General features: G+C 44.6%; 1 protein-coding gene across 1 annotated transcript; it reads left to right on the top strand.

The window, feature by feature from the left end:
* LOC124676471 (zeaxanthin epoxidase, chloroplastic-like) lies at positions 1–5,828 on the top strand. Its single transcript, XM_047212522.1, has 16 exons — positions 1–494; positions 2,224–2,386; positions 2,487–2,561; positions 2,655–2,755; positions 2,842–2,957; positions 3,096–3,307; positions 3,414–3,505; positions 3,675–3,789; positions 3,994–4,097; positions 4,308–4,353; positions 4,429–4,493; positions 4,597–4,686; positions 4,780–4,834; positions 5,015–5,103; positions 5,194–5,281; positions 5,434–5,828. The coding sequence occupies exons 1-16, from the start codon at positions 16–18 to the stop codon at positions 5,512–5,514; spliced, it is 1,971 nt and encodes a 656-aa protein (XP_047068478.1). The 5' UTR covers positions 1–15; the 3' UTR covers positions 5,515–5,828.
* The last annotated feature ends 12,572 nt before the right edge of the window (positions 5,829–18,400 follow it).

Below are 18,400 nucleotides of genomic sequence, written 5' to 3'. Positions count from 1 at the left end.
TGGGAGCAGTCGCCCATGGCGCTCCTCTCCGCCACCTCCGCCGCCAAGACGCACCTCTTCTGCTGCCACGAGGAGCACCCGGCGCCGCACCAGAGCGCCGGCGGCCTGCTCCTCTCGGCCCCGCAGCGGCCGAGGGCGGCGCGCGGCGCGAGGCTGGTGGCCGCGAACGCTGCGGCTGTGGCGGAGCCGGCGCCGTCGGGGACGCCGTCAGGGACGAGCGGCAGGAAGCCGCGCGTGCTGGTGGCTGGCGGCGGCATCGGCGGGCTGGTGTTCGCGCTGGCGGCGCGGCGGAAGGGGTACGAGGTGACGGTGTTCGAGCGGGACATCAGCGCGGTGCGCGGGGAGGGGCAGTACCGCGGGCCCATCCAGATCCAGAGCAACGCGCTGGCGGCGCTGGAGGCCATCGACATGTCCGTCGCCGAGGAGGTCATGCGCGAGGGATGCGTCACCGGCGACCGCATCAACGGCCTCGTCGACGGCATCTCCGGCTCATGGTAACGACCGCCAACTCAATCAACCAACCGTCGTGCTTGCTTCCTTGCTTAATTTGGCCGCGCTCTCCCCTGCTCTGCTTCTGTAGCTCGCTGTGTGCTGCTGCTGAACTGCCAGTGAGCTTGCTCACTTGACACTTGATTACTTGAGTAAACAGTTAGTAATTGCGTAATTTCTCTGGGTGCCTCGACACCGCGCCGCCCCACCCGGCAGGGCAAAGGAAAAAAAATGGAATCCCGACAGATAGAGCTGCTTGTATAATTGGTTGACCACTCCCGCGCGGCCGCTTTCCATTCGCCCTCTCGGTGCTCCCACCGGCGAGCAGCCAACGGCCGCCACGTCGCCGACCGCCCAAACGCACCGAGGCACCACCAATCCTCGAGCGCACTCGCCTCCCCATCACCACCGGTCCCGGCCGACAGCGACGTGCAACGCCGACCTGGGTCAGCTCCGTGCTCTAGCAAGACTGCCGTACAGGTACAAGCCCCCTCGCGCCCAATGAAACCATTTCTGGGCGTGTTCGCGAGTACCGGAGCTAGCCCTGCCTGCCACCCCCATGTGTCTCTTCTTGGCTCGTTGCCGCCGGCCCCATCCCCATCCCCGTAGAAAAGCCAGCCTCCCTGCGAAAAGCTCCTGGTACATTTCCAGCTCCAGCGCATGTCCGCTGAGTTGACCGACTTTGCAGAGGAGAGCCAGTACCGACCGCCGACCAGCAGCAAGTGCGCTCTGCTCCTCAGCTCAAGCTTAGCTTCCACTCCTGCCTGCTTCTCCCGCCGAGGCAAGCTCCCGTTCCACTTCCACGGCCACTGCCATGCCAAGCTCCAGCTGCACGCGCGCCTCTGCCGCGGCGATCTCCGCCCAGTCCCCTTCCACCTCAACCTCGCCCCAAACACTCCGCACACTCACCACCCACTCCCCCCGCGCGCCTTGCGGGCACCGGCTGCGCCTGTCTGGCCCCACGAGGTCCACCGGGGACCAGGCCGTCCACGCGGCATTGCCCGCGCCCGCGCGAGCGCCGGAGCGCAAGCCGCGGGTGCTGGTCGCCGGCGGCGGGATCGGCGGCCTGGCCTTCGCGCTCGCGGCCAGGCGCAAGGGCTTCGAGGTGCTCGTGCTGGAGCGGGACGTCAGCGCCGTCCGCGGGGAGGGCAGGTACCGCGGGCCCATCCAGCTGCAGAGCAACGCGCTCGCCGTGCTCGAGGCCGTCGACATGACCGCCGCAGACGAGATCATGGACGCCGGGTGCGTCACGGGCAACCGCGTCAACGGGATCGTCGACGGCGTCACTGGCTCCTGGTAATATAATTAGTTATTATGGGGTCAAAAGTCGTTTTAGTGACACAGGCGGCTGTATGATTCCTTAGCTTGTGCGTTGTGCCTACAAATGTTGGAATCTCTCTTTGGCTCTTTTTTTTTTAAAAAAAATATAGGGAACCTCTCGTGGAATTTAGCGTGAGCAGACTCTGTTGACGTAAAGCAACGGCACTTGGTAAAACCCCATTGGTAACCATAGACCTAAAAGCTACAGCAATGCCAACGATAGCAACACGATTCAGTGAATAATAGAATTGTAATTTGTTGCTTTGTTATTGATGTTGATTTGTATGGCCAAGCGAGTACAGACTTGAACTTATTCTACTACATACATTTTCTAATTTTGCCCGTTGATTAGCTTTCGGATCGAAATTCATTTCCCAGAAGCATCCATTTGACCGAGCCAATGTTTGTTTTCAGGTACATCAAGTTCGATACCTTCACCCCTGCAGCTGAGAGAGGGCTTCCAGTCACAAGGGTTGTTAGCCGCATGTTGCTGCAGGAGATTCTTGCCCGCGCGGTCGGCGATGATGCCATCATGAACGATTGCCATGTAGTTGATTTTACAGACGATGGCGACAAGGTGAATGAACAGTTGGGTTTTAGCGTCCATCTCACTAGAAAATTGGATTGCAATGCTATGGAGATCTTTAATGCTTCTATCATTTACCGGAGGAGTGCAGGTTACTGCCATACTAGAGGATGGGCGGAAATTCGAAGGCGATCTTTTGGTTGGTGCAGATGGCATACGGTCAAAGGTAAATGTTGTTAATTGCCTTGTCATTTGTCAAAAACTGAGCAAAGTTGACCAGATTGAGATTTTCTTAGTTGAGATTTTCTTCAACTGATAGGTGAGGAAGTCGCTTTTCGGGGAAACGGACGCATCTTATTCAGAATACACTTGCTACACTGGAATTGCCGACTTTGTGCCTCCTGATATTGACACAGTTGGGTATGTAACTAGATCCACCAATGAGTACTGTTGTTTTTCCTTGTTTTGGGAAATGCTAACGCGCTCATCTTCTTCCTCTGTTGAAGGTACCGTGTGTTTCTTGGTCACAAACAATATTTCGTCTCCTCAGATGTTGGTGCTGGTAAAATGCAGTGGTATGCATTTCACAAGGAGCCTGCTGGTGGTACTGATCCTGAAAATGGTGAGTGCCCAGAGCGAAGCTTTTCCTAAGTCAGTTAAATGAAACCTCCCTCATCATAAGCTACAATGCGAATGAGGGAAATATAACTGATATGCCTTGCCTTTGTGTTTATCATCCACTAATGCTTCATCTTGACAGGCAAAAAGAAAAGATTGCTCGAGTTATTTAGTGGCTGGTGTGATAATGTCATAGATCTGCTAAATGCAACTGACGAGGAAGCAATTCTTCGCCGGGATATCTATGACCGACCACCTACTATCAACTGGGGTAAAGGTCGTGTCACCTTGCTTGGTGACTCTGTCCATGCTATGCAGCCAAATCTGGGTCAAGGTGGCTGCATGGCTATTGAGGTACAGAATTACTTACTTAGCCATGGCTACGATATCATTGTCAGTATGAGCAAATCAGCATGGTGTATGGGTGATCAGTAATGACTTTTGTCACTTGTTTTTATAGGATGGTTACCAACTGGCTGTAGAGCTTGAGAAGGCCTGGGAGGAGAGTGTCAAGTCTAGAACTCCCGTGGATGTTGTTTCCTCCTTGAGAAGGTAACTATTTATTTCCTTGTGTTGTAACATGTTACTGTTATTTAGATGGTATTGCTTTTAGCTTTGACTGAATATTCCAAAGCTGTCCTATTATTATGTTTAGCTTTTCAGTTTAGTCCTTACTAGGTTGACTGATGGGCACAATATTCGTTTGAATGTTTGGATGCAGTTATGAGAAGGAGAGAAGGCTACGTGTTGCTATTATTCATGGATTGGCAAGAATGGCTGCAATCATGGCTACCACCTACAGACCATATCTGGGTGTTGGTCTGGGACCGTTGTCGGTACGTCAAGAATCACACAGTTTTTTACTTGTGAACACTTTAAGTTGGTTGTTTCGTCTGTCAGACAAAATAAAATTGTTGAGTATGTCACCCATGATTTATTGGATTTATGAAACAGGGTTTAAAATTAAATTTCCGGCATCATAAGAGTATTACCGAAAAATGCAGACTAAATTTCTATATATTGATATGTGTTACATGTAGTTTTTGACATCGTTGAGGATACCACATCCTGGAAGAGTTGGCGGAAGATTCTTCATCAAGTTTGGAATGCCTTTGATGCTGAGCTGGATTTTAGGTGGCAACAGGTGATTATCTTGAGCTATAACACTGTTTCATTTTGATCTCCTATATATAAATTAATACATTGTATTTTTAATGAAATCTGTAAATAGTACTTGATCTTTCTTAGTGTTTGACGCGTCACTACACACAAAAATCTTCCCAGTTGTTTCTTCTTAATCTCCATCTATCGATCATTATGGAAATGGGAAATAAAATTTGTATTTGATATACAGCTCAAAACTAGAGGGAAGACCATTAAGTTGCCGGCTTTCCGACAAGGTATGCTCATAAAAGACATGTAAATATAAAAATGGAAATTATGTGACCATTCCTGACATTTAGCATCAACTGTAGGCAAACGACCAGCTTGATCAATGGTTTCAGGATGATGATGCATTGGAACAAGCTATGGGTGGAGAGTACGTTCATTGCCTATCCTCTAGTTCCAATTTTGAGTCAATATGTTCCGTTAACTCCTCTCAGCAACTTTGAAAGTAGTTATCTGAGTAACACTATCCACAGGTGGTTTCTCTTCCCTATGAGCTCTGGCGACAAATCCGTCTCGCAGCCCATTCGTTTGATCAGGGACGAACAGAGGACACTCTCTATTGGGTAGGTCTACATAGCAAAAATGTTCCTCTTTATAACACACTTTTTTCTTTGAGGCATTGTGGAATGAAACAATTGTATCTTTTCTTTTCGCAGAAGCCGACCAGATCCCAGCAATTCCGATTCTTCCCTGTCCTTGCCTTTGCCACAAGTAAGTAATTAGAACAATGTTGCAAATTATTAGTGGAACGCGTTTCGTACTTGAAACCATACTACATGCCCTGTCTTCATGGCTGCACTCCACAACTTTCAGCTCAGCTTACGAATAGTTGAATTTCCTTTTGTCCATAAACTTGTCAACTTTCCTTTGATCTGTTGAACTTCCTTGCAGGTATCAGAAATCCATGCTACTATCACATGCAAGAATAAGGCCTTCTATTTGACCGATCTCGGAAGTGAGCACGGTACATGGTTTAGCGAGTAAGTTCTGAAAGCTGCCCGATTCTATTCCCTTGCGCCAGAACATGAATATTCACATAAGATTAACTCATTTCCATGTGGACTCTCCAGCAATGAAGGTAGACGTTACCGCTTACCTCCAAACTTTCCAGTTCGATTCCACCCCTCCGATGCCATTGAGTTTGGTTCAGACAAGAAGGTAGCCAGCCTTGCTCCTCTCATCGCCTCTCCGCTCTTTTTCTCTAATAACTTGCCTTACAGATCTGGCTGATGATCCAACTGATGGCCAGCTATCATAAAAATGCCCATTTCTGAATTCAGAACCCTGACACAGTTTCTGCAAACTTGCAGGCAATGTTCCGGGTGAAGGTGCTGAACACTCTCCCATACGAATCCGCGAGGGGAGGTGGGGAAGTTCTGCAGGCAGCATGAACGGAGACTTCAGCGAGCCCCTGTCATTAGCAACTGTACAGCATTCAGTAAACAGCCGACATTGCATCACAGAAAGGAGATAGCTTCCACTGCCAAGGAAAGAAAATTGATTGTAAAATTTTGCACTTCATCCAGATATCCCATACAGGATTTTGAATAGCTTCTGACGAAAACTACGTTGCAGTTCTACGAAAAAGAACTGTGGTGTACAATAGGGATATAGGCAATTTTAGCTGTTGCCACTGTAATACATTGTTTGCGCTGTTAGCACATGTTCATATTGCAGATAAAAGACACGTTAATATTGTATCATCGAGACGAAAGTAATTACAGGATGCACATAATGGCGCAGTGGACTCTTAGAACTTGTATCTAGCACTTGCACTTGTATGCTTGAGACGCCAACGCCTGATCATCGTCTCAACTCTCAGGCCAAATTGCGGCTTGGAGAAGAGGGGTGGCCAAATTGCGTCTTATGTCCGTCTTGCAAGCAATGCACGGAGTCCGTGGATCACCTATTCCTTCATTGTTGGTTCACTTTGAGGATTTGGGACAAGACAAAGGAATGGTTTGGCACCCCCGAGCTTCACTCTACCCCCATGGGGGGACCATCTTTTCCGAAATGGTGGAACTTCATGTCTATTGGGCAAAACCGCAAAGATGTGGCATCCCTTGCCATGCTAATTCTTTGGGAGGTGTGGAAAGAGCGGAACAATAGGGTGTTCAACAACAAAGCCTTCGCAAGTCGTCTTCGATAGGGTTAAGACCGAAGGTAGACTATGGGTGTTAGCGGGTGCAAAGAATTTGGCTATTTGATGCCGGGAGAGTGATGGTGTAATAAGTGTTAGACAACTGTTGGTGTATCTGTTGAGCTGTCTTCTTGTTCTCTGTTGTGGCCCATTTGGCCCAGCCCAGTCCTGACCTATATAAGGTGCTTCTATCTCTGTAACCCTAAGAAGAGAGAGTTCCTCCCTGCAGCCTCCTACCTCGGGTTAGGCCCTCACCTCTGTCCACATGGTATCGAGGCAAGGGGCGATGAGGGCAACGACGGGAAGGACTGCCGATCCGGAAGCCTAGTCCGCTGTGGTCTGCTAGGAGGAAGAGGAAGAGGAAGGGAGTAGGCTCGCTGCGGCGGCTGGGAGGAAGAGGAAGGGAGCGAGGCTGCTCGCGGCGGCAAGGAGGGGAAGGCGGTGACAAGTAAGGAGACGAAGAGGCATCCTGCGGGTAAGTCCTTTGGTGGTTCCGAGAGGTTAGTTTGGTGTCAAGCATGGGGGACAACGGGGATTTGGCCAAGGCTCTGGAGAAGTCGGCGGAACTTATCACTACCAAAGGAGATGAGGAGGATCTGTCTGGAGGGGAGCAATCGTTCCCCATACCATCATCGGTCGGAAACTTGAGCTGCTGGCGAATGAAATCAAGTTGGAAGGAGTGGCCAACTATCTCCGGTGGTCAAGGAGGGCGCTCGTTGATTTTGAACTCGAAAGGGCTGGATGAACGTGTGAGTAGTGAAGGCTGCAGAACCGGCGAGACAAGACCGAGTCCGGAATGGAAACAGTGGAATGCCATAAATTCTCCGATTGTGGCATGGTTGCTTAACTCTTTGGTTCCTAACATTGCTTGCTTCAGTAGAGGCACTCACAAAAGCTTCGGAGGTATGGGACACCCTATCAAATCTTTATTCTGGAAAGGGGAACATTATGTTGATTGCTGAGATTGAGGATAAAGTGCATGACTTGCAACAAGGAAACAAAGCTGTGATGGCATATGTGGCTGAGTTGCGGCATCTTTGGGGAGATTTAGATCATGTTGATCCTCCGGAACTTGCCCATGGGGAATGTGTGAGTCTTGCTGTGCAAGCTGGATTGAACGTCGGCGAGTCATGAAGTTCTTGAAGGGTCTTAATCAAGATTTTGAGGGGAGAAGGGCTGCTTTACTGCATCAAACCACTACCCCTTCTCTCAAAGAAGCCATTGCAGCTATGTCCGAGAGAGGAAGTGCGTCCGAATATGACAAAGGGAAGCGATTCTGTCCCTCATCCAACCTTCTACACTAACGAGAGACAAGAGATGAGAGAGCTGCTATACTTGTGGGCGAAGGGACACTTGAAGCATCGGTGTACCTCCTTTGCTACATCCGATAGGGGGAAAGGAGGATACACACATGGCAGAGGAAGCTACGAGAGGAAGAGGTGATGGCGAGAGGTAGTGGACAGCCATATGGACAGGCACCATGGAAGAGGTGGTGGACAAGCACTATGGCGGAGGTAGTGGACAGCCATATGGATATCGGTATGGCGGGGGTGGAGGACACAGACAGCACGCTATATCACCCAAGGCACATATGGCGGCAGCTTCGAGTCAACTACCGGTACCTCTCGGGGACAATCAAAGGAAGAAGGACAAAATGAAGCAACCTTTGGGAACTTTGCTCACTATGTCTACAAAGATGAAGGTAATATTGATAGAGTTTCTATAGCCACTCATAATGCCAATTCGGATTGGATTCTTGATTCGGAGCATCCAAACATGTTACTCGGAAATATTAGTGAGTTTGACTCTTATACTCGGTATCCTCCCACACATAGAGGCACTATCCAAACAGCGAGATGGCACAAGCACAATCTATAAAAGGGGAGGGGTCGGTGCAATGTACACCCAACATAAAATTGTCATCAGTTCTACATGTTCCTGCTTTTCCGATAAATCTGCTATCTCTAAGTGCCTTGATTGATCGAGCAGGACTACCGTATAATAGTTGATAGATATATGTGTTTAATTCGGGAAAGGGAGAGCGACAAGAAGATTGGGACTGCAACCGGGCATAGAGGTCTTTGGCACATAGATCGTGACAAGATGGGGCATGATGCTAGTTACGTGCTTGCTGCGATTGTTGGAGGAAAGGAGAGTATGGCACTAGTTCATCATTGTCGAATGGGTCACATGGCGTTTGATAAAATGTTTCGAGTTTTTCCTGATGTAATGAATGGAGTGGACAAAACCAAATTATGTTGTGATGCTCGCGAATATGCTAAGCATACGAGAACCTCTTATGTTAGTAGAGGGATCGAAGTGTATCCCCATTTGTGTTAGTGCACTCGATGTATGGACGTGTCCTGTTGTGTCGATAAGTGGCATGAAGTACTTTGTGACTTTTATTGATCTGCTATTCCGAATGACTTGGATCTATCTTATGCGTCACAAAGATGAAGTGTTCACTTGTTTCCGAGTTTTTGTGCCTATGTGAAAAACCAATTCAATGTTCGGGTGCAAGTGATCGAACCGATAATGGTACTGAATATATCAACAAACCTTTTCTGCTTTCTTATCTTCGCAAGGTATACTGCACCTGAGACTTCATGTCCCGACACTCCTCCCCGAATGGAGTTGCTGAGCGGAAGAATAGGCACATTCTTGAAGTGGCTCGATCTCTTATGTTTACCATGAATGTTCCAAAATTCTTATGGAGTGAGGCGAGTTATGACTGCTACATATTTGATCAACAGAATGCCTTCAAAGATTCTAGGTATGCGGTCTCCTTGCCAACTCCTTCTAAATAACAATGACTTTGTTGTACCACCCAAACTCTTTGGTCTGTACATGTTTTGTAAGGGATCACGGGCCATCTGTTGGCAAGCTAGATCATCGGGCTATCAAATGTATCTTTATTGGCTATTCCTCCAGACAGAAGGGTTACAAGTGTTGGAGTCCCACTGACAGGCGGACATTTGTAAGCATGGATGTTACGTTTCGCGAGTCAGAACCATTTTATGACGGTGAGAGTGATCTTAGTGGCTTGTTCCAGGGGCTTGACCATCTTGGTGATGAAGGAGATATGCCCTAGAGGCAATAATAAAGTGGTTATTATTTATATCTTCATGTTTATGATAAATGTTTATATATCATGCTATAATTGTATTAACCGAAACATTAGTACATGTGTGATATGTAGACAAACAAGAAGTCCCTATTATGCCTCTTAAACTAGCTTGTTGATTAATGGATGATTAGTTTCATAATCATGAACATTGGATGTTATTAATAACAAGGTTATATCATTATATGAATGATGTAATGGACACACCCAATTAAGCGTAGCATAAGATCTCGTCATTAAGTTATTTGCTATAAGCTTTCGATACATAGTTACCTAGTCCTTATGACCATGAGATCATGTAAATCACTTATACCGGAAAGGTACTTTGATTACATCAAACGCCACTCGCGTAAATGGGTGGTTATAAAGGTGGGATTAAGTATCCGGAAAGTATGAGTTGAGGCATATGGATCAACAATGGGATTTGTCCATCCCGATGACGGATAGATATACTCCGGGCCCTCTCGGTGGAATGTCGTCTAATGTCTTGCAAGCATATGAATAAGTTCATAAGAGACCACATACCACGGTACGAGTAAAGAGTACTTGTCGGAGACGAGGTTGAACAAGGTATAGAGTGATACCGAAGATCAAACCTCGGACAAGTAAAATATCGCGTGACAAAGGGAATTGGTATCGTATGTGAATGGTTCATTCGATCACTAAAGTCATCGTTGAATATGTGGGAGCCATTATGGATCTCCGGATCCCGCTATTGGTTATTGGTCGGAGTGAGTACTCAACCATGTCCACATAGTTCACGAACCGTAGGGTGACACACTTAAAGTTGGATGTTGAAATGGTAGAACTTGAATATGGAATGGAGTTCGAATATTTGTTCGGAGTCCCGGATGAGATCCCGGACATCACGAGGAGTTCCGGAATGGTCCGGAGAATAAGATTCATATATAGGAAGTCATATTCCAAGTTTGGAAATGATCCGGTGCATTTATGGCAGGTTCTAGAAAGTTCTAGAAAAGTCCGGAAAAATGGCACTATGGAAGGTGGAGTCCCGAAGGGACTCCACTAGCATGGCCGGCCAAACCCTAAAGGGGAGGAGTCCAAGGTGGACTCCACCTTGGTGGCCGGCCAGCCCCACTCAAGGAAAGGTGGGAGTCCCACCTTGAGTAGGACTCCCCCCTTGAGTAGGTTTCCCACTTTTGGGAGGTTTTGTTGTTGGGGTCTTATTCGAAGACTTGGACTACAACTCTTGGGGATTCCACCTATATAATGAGGGGCATAGGAGAGGGGGCTGACCACAATAAGCCCATAGCTTGGCCGCACCCATAGGTGGCCGGCCACCCCCTCTCCCAACCCTAGCCGCCCCCTCTCTCCTCCTCTTCTCCCGCACGCTTAGCGAAGCTCCGCCGGAGATCTCCATCGCCACCGCCACCACGCCGTCGTGCCGCCGGATTCAAGGAGGAGCTACTACTTCCGCTGCCCGCCGGAACGGGGAGAAGGACGTCGTCTTCATCAACAACCGAACGTGTGACCGAGTACGGAGGTGCTGCCCGTTCGTGGCGCCGGAACCGATCGTGATCAAGATCTTCTACGCGCTTTTGCAAGCGGCAAGTGATCGTCTACCGCAGCAATAAGAGCCTACTCTTATAGGCTTTGGAATCTCTTCAAGGGTTAGTCTTGATCATCCCCTCGTTGCTACCGTCTTCTAGATTGCATCTTGGCTTGGATTGCGTGTTCGCGGTAGGAAAATTTTTGTTTTCTATGCAACGTTATCCTTCGAGTGGTATCGAGCCGTGTCTATGCATAGATGGTTGCACGAGTAGAACACAATGGTTTTGTGGGCGTTGATGCTCTTGTTATCTTTAGTTGAGTACTTTGCATCTTTATGGCATAGTGGGATGAAGCGGCTCGGACTAACTTTACATGACCGCGTTCATGAGACTTGTTCCTCGTTCGACATGCAACTTGTATTGCATAAGAGGCTTTGCGGGTGTCTCGTCTCTCCTACTATAGTAAAGATTCAATTTACTCTTCTATTGACAACATTAGTATCAACGTTGTGGTTCATGTTCGTAGGTAGATTAGATCTATATCGAAAACCCTAAACCACGTAAAATATGCAAACCAAATTAGAGAGCGTCTAACTTGTTTTTGCAGGGTTTGGTGATGTGATATGGCAATAATATGATGATGAATATGTATGAGATGATCATTATTGTATTGTGGCAACCGGCAGGAGCCTTATGGTTGTCTTTAAATTTCATGTTGAGTAGTATTTCAAAGTAGTTGTAATAGTTGCTACATGAGGTGAACAACCATGAAGACGGCGCCATGAACCTTGACGCTACGCCAACGATGATGGAGATCATGCCCGTTGATGATGGAGATCATGTCCGTGCTTTGGAGATGAAGATCGAAGGCGCAAAGACTAAAGGGCCATATCATATCACATATGAATTGCATGTGATGTTAATCCTTTATGCATCTTATTTTGCTTAGAACGCGACGGTAGCATTATAAGATGATCCCTCACATTAATATCAAGATAATAAAGTGTTCTCCCCTCGTATGCACCGTTGCATTGTTTGACGTTTTGAAGTATCTCGTGATGATCGGGTGTGATAAACTCAACATACAACGGGTGTAAGCCATGTTGCACACGCGGAATACTTGGGTTTGCTTGACGAGCCTAGCATGTACAGACATGGCCTCGGGACAATGGAAACCGAAAGGTTGAACACGAGTCATATGGATGATATGATCAACATGTTGATGTTCACCATTGAAACTACATCATCTCACGTGATGATCGGTTTTGGTGTAGTGGATTTGGATCGTGTACCACTTTACAACTATGAGGGATGTTGTATTAAGTGGGAGTTCATTAGTAATTAGATTAAAACATGAACTAATTATCATAAACATAGTCCGAGTAGTATTTTGAATTAATTTTGTAGTATTGGCATCCGTTTACTACTATGCGCTAGTCTTATAATTGAGATAGAAATACTCGTTAAAATCTGACTAGAAACTTTACGGATTGGTACCGTATTGTTAATGAATCAAGAAATGATTAAGTCCTATTGCAAACTTTTAGTAAAACTCACTTTGTTGATTCAGAGAGCTATGGTTTCAATTAGTACCTAAAGTTATCTTGTCTCCGTGAAACTTGAAGTTCAAATCTGTTTGAAAAGTAAGGAGCTGAAAATTTAGTTTTCGAAATAATCAAGGTACGAGATATATGTGATATCTAAGACCTTATTGCAAGATGATAGAATATAAATTTGGTGAGACTACATAAACTCATAAGTTTTATGGGAATGTACGAAGGTTGAAGACGCAAGGCGTCCCAATCCTCCAACTATTGGGGCACTAACGATATTCGCATATCCATGAAGTGATTGTCCTTAGTATGCACCGTTGCTAAGACTCGTCGTTTCGAAGCATCACGTGATGATCGGGTGTTATAGATTCTACGTGTGCTTCCAACGGGTGCAAGCCGATTTGCATATGCGAATACTAAGGTTTAAACTTTATGAGCCTAGCATGTACGTACATGGTCTCGGAAAGTTATCATGAATTGATGGATAAAATTATGAGTGAAATTGTTCATCGTATTACAAATTTACTAATAGTGAAATCTGAAACACTTGTCATATGATGATCAACTTCAAAGTAAGAACCTCAAGGTTATTGGTATTTGACCAACAAACCTAGAAGTTATTGATGTTGAAATGTTTTTCCGAATAATGAGGAAAGCTAAAAGAGAAACCGCAAAAGATATTTTGGCAAAAGAAAAGAAAAGACTAGAAAGTCTAGCTCGGGTGTATATAAATGATATACATGTTATGGTTGTATTCCTAGTTAAGTCACACAATGAAATTCTTGGGTATTAGTACCATATTGGTTGGTATGAAGTGTCATACAAAACAACGCAATACAAGAATACAATGGCCTAAGTGACTGACAAGGAATATGATAGGCATTCTATCTAGCCCTTAGAATTTATAATAAAGAACTTAATAATTGTTATTTTGCTCTGGTCAAATGAAAACAATGAGTTGTTCAAATTATGACATTACTCCATGTACGATGGATAAGTTATTATAAATCTTAATGGTGAAACACACATACATAACACCGACGCTAAAAATGCCATAAGGCAAATGATTTGAATTCCACTTATTTGTGGAACCGCAATTTAGGTCATGTTAGAAAGGATCGCATGAAGGAACTCCATGCAAATGGATTTTTGGAGTCATTCGATTTGTTGAATCGTTTGACACTTGCAAAATCTTTTCTAAAAGGTAATGACTGAAATACCGTTCATAGGCCAAAGAGTTGAACGGGCAACTAACTTAGTGAAAACATACATAATGATATATGTGGTTCACTGGGGCATAGTTGTGTGCGGAAGATTCTTCTACTTCATGAAAACTTTCAAACAATGAATTGAGTATATGTGTGGATATATTCAATAAGGAAAAGTTTGAAACTTTTGAATAGGATTCAAATAAATTTCAGCATGAAGTGGAAATCATCGTAATAGAAAAATCAAATATCTATGATTGGATCATGGTGGAAATATTTGAATTACGAGTTTTAGCGAACATCTAAGAGAGTTATGAAATTGTTCTACAACTCACATTTCTTGGAGTATCATAATGATGATATAGTATCCGAGATATGTATCCAAACCTTGTTGGATTAATGATGAGATAAAATATTATGACGCCATTATATTTTTGTGGATTATGCTTTAGTGACTACCGCTTTTACACTAAATAGAGCATCATCATGATCCATTGAAATGACACCATACAAGTTATGGTATGGGTATAAACCCTAATAGTCTTTTCTTTAAATTTTGGTCTAAGAGTTTACAACCAAAATCGGATGAATGTCTTTGTTGGTTATCCCGTAGATTTAATTGGGAATTCTTCCCACGAGACAAAGACAAAAGTGTTTGTCAATGTTTCTTATTTCCGAGAAATTGTTTCGAGTGAAGTTTTTGAGTGGGAGGACAATATAATTTGATAAGGTTTATGAACCTGAGCATAATGATCAGAGTAGCGCATCATCGGAATTGGTTTCGGAAGCGGCCACGACGATCATGGCTCTCATGACTACAAAGTGTTTTAGCCATGGAGATCGAAGTACATATTGAACCTTGTAGGTATGGTTTACTTTGTGATCAAATAAATGATTTGTGGACAAAGGATTGATTTTGATCAATGATAAACCAACTACAAAACAAAGAAGTTATGATGGGCCCTGACTCCATTAAAATGGCCATGCGCCATGAAATCCAAGATAGATGAATACTTTATGAAAGTAAATGGATCTATGAAATTGATAGACTTGGATGAAATATCCTTGAAGAAAGCTTGACTTATCGAAAAATTATTTACATAAAGTTCAAAGAGTTGAATACGATAAGATTAGATCTTCCGTAGCAATGCTTATAGTCTATGTGGATTATTCTAGTAATCACTACATATTTCTTTTATGAGATATGCTAGTAGGATGGCAAAATACACTACTTAACGAAGTATGTATACAAGATACAACCAAGAGTTTTGCTGGTCCGTGGAATACTAGATAGGTATACAAGCTTCAATTGGATGAAGTAAGTATCACGGAGTTGGAATCTTCACCGGATGAAATAGTCAAAGAGTTTTTGATTTCATCAGAGACGATGAAGAAGCTTGCATTTGCAAGAAATTAAGTGGGAGCGCTAAGACACATTTATAATACTTTATGTAGGTGACATATAGTTGGTTATAAATGATGTAATTATATACTTGATTAAAAAGGTTTCATTGAGAATTAACTTCAATGAAAGGATATGGATCTGAAACAAATTTAGTGTCAAGATCTATGAAGATAGATTGAAACACATAAATAAGTTTAAGTCAAAGTACATATGATGGATATTGAAGTAGTTCAATATAGAAATATTAAGAAAATGTTCTTATCATGTGAAGGTTTAACAAGACTTGAGTGTATCTGACACTCAATGAGTAAAAACACATGAGTGATTATAGATCACGAATAATATGTACACAATCAGATATCATGTGCTATAAAGTGTTATGAGCATATACCATAATGATTCATATGATGATCATTGGACGACAGTAAGAATATCCTTGAGTACTTTAGAAGGACTAAGGATATATATATATATTTTTGTATGAAGAAATGACAAACAAATCGCTGTAAGGTGTTACACCGATATTGGTTTTGTCACATATAAAATATAATTTCAATCTCAAATTAGACTAAGTGTTGTTTAAAAAGTAGCACAATGAGCTAGAAATTGTCTATGCTAGATTTAGAAGAGTTCTAAATATTGTGACGGATTCTACAAAAGAAGGCAGAGTATGTCATTATTTTGACAATGACAAAGGATGTTAAGTCAAGAGGTTCTTTGAGAACTTGGTGTAGTTCCGACAGAGTCGAACTTTGAAGCTATATTGTGTGTGACAATATTAGTGACATATTTCGGACAATGGAATTAAGGTTCCACCGTAAGATCAAACATATTTAAATGCCAACTCATTTGGAAATGAGTGATGCGTTGAGACGCAAATGAATTACAAAATACATACGTTTCCGAGCGTGTCGGATCCGATGACTAAAAACCTCTCCCGTGAGCAATACATGATAAAGCACCGTAAGGCCAAGGTGTTATATCTTTACAAATGTAAACTAGATTATTGACTCTAGTGCAAGTGGGAGATCGAAGGAGATATGCCCTAGAGGCAATAATAAAGTGGTTATTATTTATATCTTCATGTTTATGATAAATGTTTATATATCATGCTATAATTGTATTAACCGAAACATTAGTACATGTGTGATATGTAGACAAACAAGAAGTCCCTAGTATGCCTCTTAAACTAGCTTGTTGATTAATGGATGATTAGTTTCATAATCATGAACATTGGATGTTATTAATAACAAGGTTATATCATTATATGAATGATGTAATGGACACACCCAATTAAGCGTAGCATAAGATCTCGTCATTAAGTTATTTGCTATAAGCTTTCGATACATAGTTACCTAGTCCTTATGACCATGAGATCATGTAAATCACTTATACCGGAAAGGTACTTTGATTACATCAAACGCCACTGCGTAAATGGGTGGTTATAAAGGTGGGATTAAGTATCCGGAAAGTATGAGTTGAGGCATATGGATCAACAATGGGATTTGTCCATCCCGATGACTGGATAGATATACTCGGGCCCTCTCGGTGGAATGTCGTCTAATGTCTTGCAAGCATATGAATAAGTTCATAAGAGACCACATACCACGGTACGAGTAAAGAGTACTTGTCGGAGACGAGGTTGAACAAGGTATAGAGTGATACCGAAGATCAAACCTCGGACAAGTAAAATATCGCGTGACAAAGGGAATTGGTATCGTATGTGAATGGTTCATTCGATCACTAAAGTCATCGTTGAATATGTGGGAGCCATTATGGATCTCCGGATCCCGCTATTGGTTATTGGTCGGAGTGAGTACTCAACCATGTCCACATAGTTCACGAACCGTAGGGTGACACACTTAAAGTTGGATGTTGAAATGGTAGAACTTGAATATGGAATGGAGTTCGAATATTTGTTCGGAGTCCCGGATGAGATCCCGGACATCACGAGGAGTTCCGGAATGGTCCGGAGAATAAGATTCATATATAGGAAGTCATATTCCAAGTTTGGAAATGATCCGGTGCATTTATGGCAGGTTCTAGAAAGTTCTAGAAAAGTCCGGAAAAATGGCACTATGGAAGGTGGAGTCCCGAAGGGACTCCACTAGCATGGCCGGCCAAACCCTAAAGGGGAGGAGTCCAAGGTGGACTCCACCTTGGTGGCCGGCCAGCCCCACCTCAAGGAAAGGTGGGAGTCCCACCTTGAGTAGGACTCCCCCCTTGAGTAGGTTTCCCACTTTTGGGAGGTTTTGTTGTTGGGGTCTTATTCGAAGACTTGGACTACAACTCTTGGGGATTCCACCTATATAATGAGGGGCATAGGAGAGGGGCTGACCACAATAAGCCCATAGCTTGGCCGCACCCATAGGTGGCCGGCCACCCCCTCTCCCAACCCTAGCCGCCCCTCTCTCCTCCTCTTCTCCCGCACGCTTAGCGAAGCTCCGCCGGAGATCTCCATCGCCACCGCCACCACGCCGTCGTGCTGCCGGATTCAAGGAGGAGCTACTACTTCCGCTGCCCGCTGGAACGGGGAGAAGGACGTCGTCTTCATCAACAACCGAACGTGTGACCGAGTACGGAGGTGCTGCCCGTTCGTGGCGCCGGAACCGATCGTGATCAAGATCTTCTACGCGCTTTTGCAAGCGGCAAGTGATCGTCTACCGCAGCAATAAGAGCCTACTCTTATAGGCTTTGGAATCTCTTCAAGGGTTAGTCTTGATCATCCCCTCGTTGCTACCGTCTTCTAGATTGCATCTTGGCTTGGATTGCGTGTTCGCGGTAGGAAAATTTTTGTTTTCTATGCAACGTTATCCTTCAGGTGATGCTCAGGAGGGGGAGCAACAGCAAGGTGCTGATCAAGAGCAGCAAGATGGTGACCAACAACAACATCAACAATTTCCTATTGTTGCGGAGATTCCTGCAATTCCTGGTACACCTACACCACCTAGACCTGTACCACCACAAAGATGGCTGCAGAATCCACTTGTGTACTCTAGAAGACAAGTACAAAGGGAACAAGTAGATGCACCGGAGGAGCAACAAGACCGAGGGCAGGGGAGCAACCCATTGGACCGTAAAATCAAGGAAGTACAAGTGTAGATTCCGCAGAGGAGAATCAATCTCGGATCGAGTCCAATAATAACCTAGACTTGCCAATTGCAATAAGGAAAGGGATAAGAAATGTTGGGCCCCCAAAGCGACTGAGTTATGATGACTATGACATAGGAAATTATATTTCTTACGAGGCATTGTCACCCACTTTTCGGGCTTTTGTTGCTTCACTGCAAACTGTATCTGTTCCTAAGGATTGGAAGGCAGCCGAGTTGGACCCGA

This window comes from Lolium rigidum, chromosome 7 (assembly GCF_022539505.1).
Source record: "Lolium rigidum isolate FL_2022 chromosome 7, APGP_CSIRO_Lrig_0.1, whole genome shotgun sequence".
NCBI lineage: Eukaryota > Viridiplantae > Streptophyta > Magnoliopsida > Poales > Poaceae > Lolium > Lolium rigidum.
This window is presented reverse-complemented; position numbering and strand designations above follow the sequence as displayed.

Excerpts from the sequence above, each read along its gene's own strand:
- LOC124676471 (XM_047212522.1), top strand. The coding sequence starts at position 16 with ATGGCGCTCCTCTCCGCCACCTCCGCCGCCAAGACGCACCTCTTCTGC. Across the intron at positions 3,506-3,674 it reads GTTGTTTCCTCCTTGAGAAG|TTATGAGAAGGAGAGAAGGC; the intron begins GTAACTATTTAT and ends GTTTGGATGCAG. Across the intron at positions 3,790-3,993 it reads TTGGTCTGGGACCGTTGTCG|TTTTTGACATCGTTGAGGAT; the intron begins GTACGTCAAGAA and ends TGTTACATGTAG.